The sequence below is a fragment of the Myzus persicae genome, unplaced genomic scaffold, assembly GCF_001856785.1.
Source record: "Myzus persicae strain clone G006 unplaced genomic scaffold, MPER_G0061.0, whole genome shotgun sequence".
Lineage (NCBI taxonomy): Eukaryota > Metazoa > Arthropoda > Insecta > Hemiptera > Aphididae > Myzus > Myzus persicae.
The window spans coordinates 377607-391251 of record NW_019104155.1 but is presented as its reverse complement, the minus strand read 5'-3'; the positions used below and the strand labels follow the sequence as shown (position 1 = coordinate 391251).

At 26.0% G+C, this 13645-nt stretch overlaps 1 protein-coding gene across 2 annotated transcripts; it reads right to left on the bottom strand.

Annotated features, from left to right (window-relative positions):
- Window positions 1-5482: 5482 nt before the first annotated feature.
- Window positions 5483-12691, bottom strand: LOC111039361 (amyloid protein-binding protein 2). 2 transcript variants are annotated; one of them, XM_022322851.1, is made up of 12 exons: window positions 12255-12691; window positions 12007-12195; window positions 10121-10228; window positions 9884-10007; window positions 9687-9822; window positions 9439-9610; window positions 9119-9373; window positions 8924-9048; window positions 8700-8830; window positions 6051-6235; window positions 5825-5990; window positions 5483-5742 (listed from the first exon to the last, which is right to left on the bottom strand). In XM_022322851.1, exons 1-12 carry the CDS (start codon window positions 12390-12392, stop codon window positions 5495-5497), a joined length of 1977 nt encoding a protein of 658 aa, XP_022178543.1. In that variant the 5' UTR covers window positions 12393-12691; the 3' UTR covers window positions 5483-5494. The 2 variants fall into 2 exon arrangements, with proteins under 2 accessions (XP_022178543.1, XP_022178542.1); XM_022322850.1 differs by having other exon boundaries at window positions 8667-8830; window positions 12255-12690.
- Between the last annotated feature and the right edge of the window lie 954 nt (window positions 12692-13645).

The following is a 13645-nucleotide window of genomic DNA, read 5'->3' as shown; positions in this document are numbered from 1 at the left end:
ATGATAAATCGAATAGGTTGAAATCGGGGCCAAATAATTCGTTTTTATCGATTTTTTTTTTTTAAAAACACACCCATTGGAACAATCATGCATTTTTTGATCTGCGTAGGTAGGTAATAATTTAAAATATAACATTTTGATCACCGATCATTCTTAAATTCAGTAAGTAGGTACCTACGTCTTATATACCTATGGTTTTGCACAAACGTGATTCGAAATAGTACCTATACCGTTAATACCTTTTTTTACTCCTCTGCTGCATCCTTTAAATACCTAATACTTGGTTAGGTTAGGTTAGGTAACCTACCATAAGAAAAAATGATTTTCCAAAAATACATTTTGAAATTGGATAAAAACGTTTAGACAAATTTATGCCAGGTTGAAAAATATAATCAATTCTTTGATTGAAAATTTAAAAATAATTTGGAATTATGTTACATAAAGCGAATAGCGTTTTGTTAAGAATTTTGGCTGACACCAATCTTAATTGTATAACTTGTAGAAGGTAGTAAAACTTTTATAAACTTAATAATGTATGTAGTATGTTAGTAGTTACTAGTTACTAGTTAGTAGGTAGGTATATACCTATATATTTGTAGTAGTTAATTACTTAGGTATTAGTTAACGATAGTCAAATAAAAAAATTTAATATATTATGTCAAAGTGTAATGACAAAGTAGTTTGTTTAGTAATTTGATTTTATATAAATCGATGTATTATTAAGGTTTTATTCATGTACTACTTATTTGTACACTTTATAAATAATTATAAAACAGTCTGAATCAACAAAATGTTAATAATACGAGCATAAAAAAAATTGTGTATATATAATAATGTGAAATTAATATAATATAATTATATTATATACTATATAGGTACCTTATAATTAATATATTAAAATAGTTTGTAAGTCAAGTCTTATTATACATTATTTATATTATATTCAAAATGATTATCAATCAATTTTTAAAATATTATTAATATTTAGACTAGAAACAAATTGAACATTTTTAAATCCTAATAATTTATATTCGAAAATTAAAGTGATCAATCTACATCACTTCGTCATTAATCAAAGATGATTTTATAATAATAAAAAATATTTGCTTTTGTAGAATAAACTATTAGATGCTATATTATGACCTATTACATTTCATTGTAATAAAATTCAAATAATAACGAATAACCTAAACAAAATTAGACGTGTGTATGTTATTATATATATATATATATATCACGAATATAACATATACTTTCGGCGTTGACACTTTTATTTATTTGTTGTGACTATATATCAAGTAGGTATGTAAACACTACCACAGTGTCATTACTATTACTAAATACTATTACGACTACAGTACTACATAACTATATTTAGTGTAGTCATATGAGCTATAAGTATATATGGCCACATATGGATAGCATTATACCTACAGGGTTATTCAGAATTAATCGTCCGATACTTTGCACCTAGCTCCATAGGTCACTTGATCTTATGCCATGTGCAGACTTCGTATTTTGGGGATATTTAAATATGGTAAACTTACTCTGTGTACCTTGTGTACGTATGAGCATTACCATCAACCTCATTGAAGGACTAACAAATTTGAGGAGTCAATTAGAAAGGATAAGCATGGAATAAACTTGAGCTTCGACGATGTTTTTCGTGCGACCAAGCGAAGTCACATGGGACATTTATAGATACCATTAAATACATTTGAAACATTGTTCTTTTATTTAATGTCTCACAATATTATATTACCTACTATAAACCTAAGAAATAAAATATGTAAGAACTTTATTATAAATGAATCTTTTTTAATGATTCAGTATAACACAGTTGTGTTTACGTTAACAAATATGTACCACTAAATATTTCAGCTGGATAGACGTATCAAATGTTTAACCCTAGTGGCATGATTTACAGCTTAGGCATGACATTTTTTTCAAAATCTGAATCAGATACTATATTCTTTAAAACAATTTTCACACAAAAAGGTGAATGATCTAAACATAACAAAACATATCGTCAACTTTAATAGATTATTAATTTTTTTTTGTGTTATTATTTGTAATTGACATGCCATAATAAAATGTGTATTGAAGTCTGAAATTAACCTAACTTATTACTTAGCTATACGTATAAATAATTAAAAATATTATTTAGATATTATTTTAAAACAATAACTTTTTATTTTTTCCAGAAAAAAAAAACGATCACCTCATTACTTTGAATTGGCTTCTCTATGGATACTTCAGTAAAATATTTAATACCTATATCTAAGATATAAACTATGCTGAAATAGGTGTAAATACTAATAAATATGAGGTGTATAACGTATTTAAAATATTAAGACTATAACGCTGGCCTAAGAATGCCTTCAGGTGCGTTTAGAAGTAGTCCATAAACAGCATACTCAATATTACTGGAGAACAATCACTTAGTAGTTGGAGAAATCAACTTATGTTACAATAAGAACTGTTGCAGTAAGAACAGCATCTGACCCAAACAAACCAACTTATTTCACAGTCTTCAATAACCGATTCGAAAATACTTTTAACAACAACAACAACAACAACAAATTAATATAACCTATGTATAAAAAAAGAAAAGAAAAAGAGGGAGAACTAAAATTAGAAATAAATAATATATTGACAAGAGAAGTATTCGTAAAACCTCCATGGACAACAACAAAATACTCGTTTGATATGTCGATAGCAATTTACATCAAAAAAGAAACCACAAATCATACATACAAAAATGTATTCTACGAATTAATAAACACATTACCGGACTACATACATGTAACATATATTATATACAGACGCCTCAAAAACAGACAAAGGGGTGGTTGTTGTTGCAGTTATCCAACAAACCGAGATTTTTGAGAGGTTGTCGGATAATTGTAGCATTTGTAGCATATATACAGCCGAGGCACTAGCTATATATAAAGCCCTATCCAGGGGTCGAAGTAGAGTGGCGATACGTGGGATGGTATTCCTGCACTTTTTATAATTAGCATTTTCCATCCCTCCACTTATTTTGTACGACTGTTTAAGCAATATGTAAGAACTGTATAAATTATGAAGGCGTCTCTCCACTTATTTTGAGCCACTTCGACCATTGGCCCTATCTTATATAATAAGTGCCAACCTTGCATAATAATAAGTACATAATTTTAACAGACTCCGTAGTCCATGAGCATTTTATCTAGTCTTAGTAATATAATTAACGATAATGTTATATTTAATAAAATAATCAACTTGACTAATAAATTTAACAACAACTTGATCTTCTCATGGTTTCCCGGGCACTGCGGAATAACTGGTGAGAGCGGACATATACTTGCCAAGGAAAAGCCAATAACCCATAACAACTAACCCTATGGTCGGAATATAAAATCTGACAAAGATATAAAAAAAATTAGCTACAACCTAATCAAAAATAAATGGCGAAACGATTGGCCAAAAATAAACACTCAATTAAACGAAATAAAACACAATATGATGAATATAATGAATCATACACACCACACATATGGCCTAATGAATAAAGAGCCACCAAAAACATGCCTTACATGCGGATATACAACTTCAATCAAACATCCTACCAATGATATATATATCCTTACTAAATGTAGGGACACAAAAGAGGCCCGATAAAAAACACAACATATAGGAACACCTTCATGACGCACTGGGCCCCGACGAAGAATCCATCAAAAATATAATTTTATTTATGAAAGACGTTGAGTTGTACAATTTAACTTAAATTATTTAAGAACATATTATCATGTAAAAAACAAGCCAATGGTCACGCTATCGCTTTCTTATAAAAATAAAAAAAAATATTAAGATTGAGAATTAGTAATATCGTTTTAAAAACTTTGTGAAAACCGAAGTTGTTACCCGGCGCACAGTATAGGCAAAATTGGTACATCCGTATTAAACTCGGCGTTGTGAAATAAATAAGAAGGCGTTTGGATTGTTTGGGGTCGCATATTCTGACTTGAAACATACATTTTCGGAGTAAAAATGTATATTTCTAGTCCTCTGAAGCAAGTTCAATGAACAATGACTACTAAACTGCATAATATGTATAACTTATGTCTAAAACTAGTCGTCTCTATGATAATTTATTGATGTAATTGGAATCAGTGGATTTTAGGTAGAATAAAAACCACTTTACACTTCATTTAAAATGCATATTAGGTACTCATATAGGTAAAAGGCATATTTTTTTAAATTCTGTAGGTGAATATAATGAAGATTGATGATATTTGTTATATTACAACATATTAATTGTTCTCGTATTCAAATGTGTGTGGAATCTTTTGAATGTAAGTATTAACATTCTAAAACTACAATTTAACTATGCTTTGATAATAATATGTCAACTATATCTTCTGAACTAGTCAAAAATTTACATTTTTAACAATTTAACATCTTTGCATAATTTTTAAATTATAAACATTTCAAATATATTCTATATTTTAAATAAAATTCATCAAAGAATTCAAAACAATGAGTTAGGTACCATTAAATTTATTTTTATGTTATCAGAAAATACATTTATTCTAAAAATGTTATAGGTAGTGGGTACATAAATACTTCTTATCTATAAATAATGACATAAATTGTACTATGCAGCTAGTATGCAAGTATAGTCTTTTGACAAAATGAACTGTCAAATTATATACGCATTATTGCTCGCTTATAATAATTAATTTTACTTATTTAAATAATAACATTAAATATATCAATTAATTAGTAATATTAAAATAATATATAAAATTTAATTGAAAAAAAAAAATGTTGTAAATTATAAACACATGTTTTTAAAAACTTAACTTATTAAAAATACATAGAATTACTTTAATTTGTTCATAGATAATATTTTATCAATTAGAGACTGTATAGATTTTGCACATAATGAAGTTAGTCTAAATTAAAAATATTCCTACAATATTTTGAAAAAATCATTAATAACGACATAAATATCTTATTAAAAAAAATAATATGTATGCATCAATGAAATTCAACAATATAGAATATTTTTATGTTTGTAAAACTAACAAAAAAATAATAATTGAAAAATATTTCTATAGGATAAATATGAAAAATATAGGTAGTACAACCAATAAATATACTTGTCATGGGTTATCTAAAAAATCAATCATTAGGACCTTAGGTAAACGCTCTTTGGCCTAAGTAATGACACAAGTATATTAATTTGATTGTCAAATAATAATAAAAAATTTACAATTATCTGATAGCATAAATAAATAATTACAACTTCAGATTTCTATTAATTTAAAAATAATAGTTATGCACAAGCAATATTACAATAATAAAAAAAATATAATTGAACACTCAGTAAAAAATATCATTGATATTACTTTTATAAACACAAAATTAAATATCAATAAATATTATAATTATGTATAACATTTTTTTTTTTAGGTTTTTTTTATTATTTTTACATTTAAATTTATTACTTGTCGCAAGCACATTCATTAAGTATGCATTTAAACTTTTCCAAACTCAAATCGTCTTTAGTACAGTTTTCATCAATTGCAGTGTGTACCTGATATAACCAAGCTTCACGTGTTTCATGAAACCTCAAAATATTTTCATTGTAAAGATTTAACTTTTCGGTATTCTGTAGGGCACGATAAACTTCTACCAATCCTTGGAAATCATATAGTAATCCTGTATACTGGCGACCATACGTAGTTTCATCTATATTAAAATAATTTTCATTCTTATATAATTTGATACTTTTATACAATTATAAGATTTGGTTTAACTTATTTTAACTTACATATCGTTTTTGAACGCAAATAAAGTACTTCGGCCTCTTCATATTTTTTTAATTGATATGTGTATAAACTAGCCAAGTGACCTAAAGACAGAGCCACTTCTGGGTTGTCTTTACCTAAAATTGATTCTTTGATTTCAATAGCTGTTAAATGCATTTTTTCGGATTGCTGTAAACATTAACTATTTAAAATTCAGTAATTTAAAGAGAAAAAGAATTTAAATATTACCGTATATTTTTCCTGGCTTTGATAAAGTCTTCCTAGATTACAATACGACTTTGCAGTAAGCAGCGCTTTCACTCCAACTGCTTGTATAGAAACTGCTAACGCTTTTAAATGGAGAGCTTCAGCTTCATTTAACATGTTCTTCTTCATTCTTTCCAACAATCGCTTTATTCCATCAGCTTGTAAATCTGAAATAAAGTTACTTTACTTTTAAAACCATTAAAATCATAATAAAATTGCCCAAATAATGTTACATTAACTATTTAAATTTAAATTGAACATATAAAAAGTATTTTATTCAAAATGTGCATACTTTCTTGAGGTTTTTTAAAAATAATAAAAATTGAACAGGTTTTACTAATAAGTAATTGTTATAATAAATTAAACTCTGATAATTCAGCCACAATTGCTAGTTGCTGAGGATTTTTACTATTTATTTTCATTTCCAATGTGGTATAAACCAGTGGTTCTCATATTGTGAAACAGGGAAGACCAAGTGGTGGCAGTGAGGGAAGTAAATATTTAATATTTTTACTTATATGTTTGTAATGGAACTAATATTATTTTATATTTTGTGTAAATAGTTCTAATTTTTAGTCATTTGTCGTACACAACTGAACCATAATACACATGAGTGGTACAGAAAAAAAAGTTATGATGACTATGTGAGTACTTTTTAGTCATAACAAGTTTTTTTAAGCATTTCAAAAACAGCTTGTATTCTTTACAAGCTTTTATTAATTTGCACTGCAAAAATTAATTAATTAATGTGATTAATTGATAATTTAACATAAAATATAAAAAATTTAACTAAGTGAAGCACATTTTTTTATTAATTGAACTATTTTTCTATCTTTATCGAAAACAAAAAAAATATTTGCCTTTAAATCCAAACCCTAATAATAACCGATTGATTAATGAAAATGAGAATAAAGTGGAGATAAGAGAGCAACCCGTAATCGTATAAGCTAAGTGGTCATATTCCTTCAAAGAACATATTATAGGCATTTCTTAACTAAATTTATCATTAGCAAAATAATTATATAAATAGCTAATGTAAAATTTAACCCAAGACTCTGACAATAATCTACAGTAAATTATTTATGAGAAGTTGGTTGTAAAGTTTACAGTTTCTTAGTAATTCCAACACATTCTATAAGACAATTTGACACCATTCCTTAATTATCAACACATTAAAGAATTAGTACAACATTAAAATTAAATTGACTATCATAACTCACAAATTTAAGCACTAACAATCATTAAAAAATGCACGAAATAATTTTGATGTTGATTAACATAATATTCCAATGTGTTTTGTGAATATATATGCAAATGCATAATACAACCTTGATCTTTGGTAAGTTGATGGTAACTAATATCATTATGTTCAATTAATTTTTTTTATGTCAATAATTGCATTATTAAGATTTTAATAGAGACTTAATAAATATAGCTAAGACCAGTTATCCTTAGTCATCATACTTATCTAATCAATCCTTAGTTTTTAAACTGCACCCTAATATTTCTAAAGTAGTATTTATTAATTATTTGTAAATTGATGTAACTCATTTTTTTTAGTCATGCAAATATTAACTGTTTACTGATATGAAAATACATAAGTTAATTAGTTCTAGTAAATAATAACTATACCAATCAACTACAAGCAAAATTATACATTAAGTCCTTAATCTTAAATGAGTCTCAATGAGTATATTTTTCAACAGAAATACACAGAAATTTTTCAGTTTAATACTAATAAAATAAATATAATTTGGTACTTCAAACAGTATTTGTAGTTAAAGACCTAGGCATAAATTTGATATTTAATCTATCATTTAATGGCATATATGGCTTGCAGAATTTTTTATTTAAAAAGTTACTTTTGGGATTTTAACAATCGAATATATAATTTAAAAATGTTTAATTACTAAGAATTTATACATATTTTAGATTATGAGTCAGTGGTATCCATCTCAAAATATTTTTATAAACAGGTCAGATAAGATTCAGACTGTATTTTTAAAAGTTACAAGTACAGTTTCCCTACATCATCTATTACAGTGACCACCACTACCAGTCTGAGCAATGTCAGCGTCTAGACCACTGTCTACCAAGTTCCACGTCTAGATGCTCAACAGAAATCAAACATTTAAGTATTATATTTTAGTTCTATTTAAACTGATACTGAAAAAATATTTGCCTTTATTTTAGTGTTTGTGGGAATTTAATGGCCATCTTACAATGTTTGAGCTGACCAACAATATTTCATTTCACTTAAGATGTAATAATTATGCAATAAATAAGACCATTCATACCAAAACTGAAACCTAGTTAGTACTTCGACACATAGTAGTAATAAGGTCAACAATATCATCAATTAAACTTCAGCATTAATTATCTTAGTAAATAGAGAATATAATTTTAAGTGAAAATAATGTACCTAATAGTTAGTTATAAGTAACCATGTGGATAAGATTTTTTTCTACACATTTATAGATTTAGTGGTTTGTAATTCAGTTAAATATGGTTCATTTACTCTTCTGAGGATGTTATATAAATTAGTAATCAAACAAAAAATAAATAAATAATAAAATAATAAAAAATAAATGCACAGACCTCGTATACCATCATGAATGTAAATATCGATACCTCTGTCCATTATGTCCAATGCTTTTTCTTCTAGTATCAATGCCTTTATCCGTCCAGCATTTACTAATAACATATTATCATTTGGTAAACCAATTTTTTCCATAATAAATATGCCTTGTAATATGCTTCGCCTAAAAGTAACCATAATGATGGTTGTATAGAATTCAGATTTTTTATTAGATCAAAATAAAATTAATTATGTAAAAAAATTTATTATGTCTTACATAGCTTCATTAAAGTCAGTAGTTGAATAATCGCAAACATATCGAGCATATGCATAGTCAACAAATACGATTGCAGTATGTAAATTGTAATAACCAAATAAATTTCTTCTAGAGTCTAATGCAATCTAAATTTTAATAATGCTAACATAATTAATAGTATTCTTTTACCATAATTCCACCACAACCAAATCTTACATAGTAGCTATTAATGCTATCTTTTGCTAAATCAGCTTTTAATGAGTAACATGCTTCATTCAATAACATATCAACATGAATGTTCTGATCAATTTCTTTTTCGTAAGTGTGCAATTGGTTAAGTAATTTTTTTGCTGTACTCAATTTGTTTAAAACAGAACAAACTTTAATGGCATGACTTATAACCAACAGTTTTAAGATATCAGCACTTTTATCCCGAAGTTCATAGACAGCTTTAACCGCCCATGACCAAGCCTAAATAATCACATTCATTAAAAAAATATTAAAAAAATTAAATGATTGCAAAAAAAGTGACAAACCTCATTAAACTCCATTAATACATAGTAGTATTGTGAAACAGCCACATACGCATAAGCTATGCACAATGTTCTTCCTTCCATTTTTTCAATGATGTCAATAGTGTGTAGCATATGTTGTAATACTATTTTAGCTTCATCAAAATTATGGTAATTTGACACTACTAATAACCACCTAGAGAAAAAAATAATTTTTGTTAAATCAACTATTATTTAAAATTAAATAATTTGTAATTCAAGATTTTTTTAACTTGGTTAGACATTGAATAATTTTGACCAGTTCTAAGTTTCGATCAAGACACACCCATTTTGTAGTAATTATTTTGTACGTATGTGATAAAACTAGAGCACATTCACTGAACCAGCCAGCATCACCAAGAAAAATTCCTATTTTTCAACCACAATTTCAATAGATTTTCAACATTAAAAAAAAACTCATTTAACAAACCTAATTTGAGACCTTGATCAATATGATGAGCATTTATATCGTCACTGTCATCTTGTATTTCTATTTTTAACCATTCATCCGCCAAATTTTGGGGAAATTTAAAACCATTTATTTGTATACAAATCTAAAAGAAAAATATTATGATATAATATATTAAATGACTAGTATAATTTATACAACTGAAATTTTAAAAATTCTACTGCTAATTGTTTCAGTTTTGTTATTTTCATATATTACCTGGAAAATAGTGAACAGCTGACTTCGACAATTAGTAACATCCACCAATTTTGAAAACAAAGTTAAGTCAAAATATTTAGAAAAATTGAAACTATCAACAAATTTGGTCTAAAAAAACAATAAACAGTAAGAATATTACACTTTTAGTTCTAAAATTATTTATGAGTTATTACAACATTTTTAGTTAAATTAAAAGAGTAAAACACTTAAGGTTTATCTATAAATCATTTACATTTTTTAAATAAAGTTAAAAATGTCCAATATTCAATTATAAAAATAAAATTAATTAGTTTTTGACTTAAATATTACAAAGCTTACCAAAAAGCAATGAAAGTTTAGATATTTTATTTAAAAATAAATAATTGAAATTTGAAGAAATAAATCTTAATTTGAATAAAAAAATGAAAATTCATCAATTATAAGCAAAATTGGTATTCATTTTTACATATTGTAAGCACATGTTAACTATATATTTTAAGAATATGGTTAGATATTTCTTAGAAATAAAAATTATTTTATAACAAAATATTTTTGAATATTATTTTTTATTTTTCAGGTTAATAAGAAATAACTTTCATATTAAGACTTGAAATATTCAAACTATCGAGTCAATAACTCAACTCCAAATTATCAAGAAATAAGATTCATTAGGTTAGGTGACAAATGACAATCTCCAACTTTATTTTGTTTAATTTCCAGGAATCTACAGCGAGTATAAAACATCTATGATAAGGTGTAGGTAAGTACATGGAAATTTGCAGTTTTGGTAAAATATCCATGAATAATAGTACAAATATTAAAAGGTTCAACTACAATATATTATGTATGTAATAATTTATAAGTACTATTTTTATTGATTCTTTGAAACCTCTATTTGTGGACATTGGACATACCTCAATGTAAAAAACTTTAAAAATACCACTTAAATAAATACCTGTACAATATTATGCGAATATCAAAATTAGATTATATGTATTTTTTAATAAACTGAATTAGGAATACGAACACATGTGTTAATTTGATAGTATTTTAAATATTTATTTTTATAGCTATTCTTATTTTAGATATTGAATATTAATGCAAGAATACATACACATATCAAATCATTTTAGAAGATATTGCTACATTTTGGCTTTCACAATTAAATATTTTATTCATATTATTTTATTTTAAGTTCCAAATTAAGTTTCTACATAAATAAATATGTATTATTACTCAATATACAATACAGATGATTTTATTTCATTCATAACTGTAAATTGTATTAATGTAAATCATTAGTAACACCATATTAACAAATAACAATACATTATGAAAAAAAATTATCAAATGATAATTTAAAATAGTCAAGTTTTTCAAATACATTAGACATGCGATGTAGACAATTGGATGTGACCACAATATTATGGGTATTTAACTTGGGTTTTATTTTTCCCTTTGAATGATTTTATAAATTAACCTCTTATCATATTTAGTTAATTACTTATAATGACCTGATTAAAAGGTATGTTGAATCTTAAATATCTAGGTGTGAAAATAAATGCTTAATAGAAGATATTAATTAAATACGGTTTTTTTGACCACAGTGTGACTATCAATAGGGTAATAAGTAATGTTAAATAATTATTATTCATTGGATATGTTTTATCTAAATCTTATTTCTCAAATTAAAACTATGCACTTTTTATATTTGGCTAACACAAATATGTGTATCGTGTTGATATTTTTAATACTGAATATTCATTGATGGCTGATATATCATTATTTGTACTCTTGTTTCATTGATACTTACAAAGTATTATAATATACTGACCTAGTTTATGAGGAATAGAATAATACAACACTACAATAATTGGATAGGCGCTATAAAACAAAATATTAGTTACTTGTTGTATCGTGGCAAATCCTTCATGAGTTTCAGAACTCATCTGTCTATAAGAGACAGGCGCTGTATAGCCTGAATTATGTAATGACATTTGAGCAATTTCACGTCCTCGATTAATTGAAGAATGTTCACTATCTGGGAGCATATGATTATACTCAAACTTTTCACAACCATCGTTTACACGTAAGATCTATAAACAAATTTATTTATTTTTCAAAGTATAATTTTTTGTACAAAAGTATTTCTAACCTTCCATATCATTTGTAAACTGATTGGTGGTGGTAACCAGTTTAACACATTTTTCAGGATGTCTTCGTTCATGGAATCGCATAACTGATTTAATGACTTATTGTAAAGTGACTCAACATTAGGACTAGAGTTATTCATAATGATCTAGAGTATAAAAATATTTCAATAAAAGTATCTCTAATATATTAGTCTAGTGTGCACCACATTCAACTACTGACGGTGAAAAAACTAGTATATTATTACAAAATTATGTCAATTTGATAAAAACTTCATTTAAAAATTGGTTTGTTTATAATTTTCACTTAATTGCGACTAGACTACTACTTAGAACTAAGAATTAAAAGCAATTCGACATTAAAATATTTCCATCTGGAATTATTTAATTGTCTAATGTCTTTATGTCTTGAATCCTGTGCTATCAGCGTGACACTTTTATCAGTGACGCTGATAACGATGTATTCCTATGTTAAGTTATATTTTATAAATTTGTATTTTTTACAGTGTTCCTCCACAGCGTTGAACAAAGATCTCTTAGGTGTTAGGACAATGGACAATGTTAACAATTAACAATTGTAGCAGAGTAGTAGACGAGCAATATTTTGATAAACTATTTTGAGAACCGTCAGATGTCTACAGTTTTTTTTCTGAGTTATTGAAATTAAAAAATATTCGAGGACGTTTGCTTTAAAAGTAGTTGTATTTTACATTCATTGACTCAAGCTAGTAAATTATAATATCTGTCTGGTAGGACTGTAATTATTATTTATTTTGCAGTCTTCATTTAATTTACTGGTAAAAAGGTTTAGATATTAGATTGTTGACTTGTGAATATATAATAATATTTTTATATTAGTTCCTGTACCACTTTAATAATTAATAAGTAATAACAATAGAGCAGCATTCGGCTAGGTTCTAGGTACCTTAACGAACAAAACTGAAAGTTAATTTTTGTACTCTTCTTTAACGACGTTTTGAATGTTATAAATTAATATAAGTACATAACAAATTAATTAAATTAAATTTTGTATAATAACGTCTGAACACAAAGCAGTTTATATGTTGTGAAATCTTTATAATATGTTAGTTATACCTACCTGTCATCTAGTTAACTACCTATTATAGTTGCCAAATTGTTGATATGATCAGTAAAAATAAAAATATAATTTATACATATTATTAGATTTAAAAATCGTTTTTTTTTAAACAATTGGAACCTAATAATCACTGTTATCTAGACAGCTTACAGAACAAATAGATATTCAAGGATAAAATAAAGAAAAATTAGTGTACCTAAGTAAAAAGTGTATGTATCTAAACAAGGTGATTAAAAACAAAAGTAGAGCACATTGGATGTACAACATACATATCATAAGGGCATGGTAATTGGTGAG

Bases quoted from the DNA above. Each gene is read 5' to 3' on its own strand.
- LOC111039361 (XM_022322850.1), bottom strand. From the start codon at position 12,392: ATGAATAACTCTAGTCCTAATGTTGAGTCACTTTACAATAAGTCATTA. The intron at 9,049-9,118 runs GTAAGATTTGGT...ATTAAAATTTAG, and splicing joins ATAGCATTAATAGCTACTAT to ATTGCATTAGACTCTAGAAG. The intron at 5,991-6,050 runs GTAATATTTAAA...TAATGTTTACAG, and splicing joins AAAGCCAGGAAAAATATACG to CAATCCGAAAAAATGCATTT.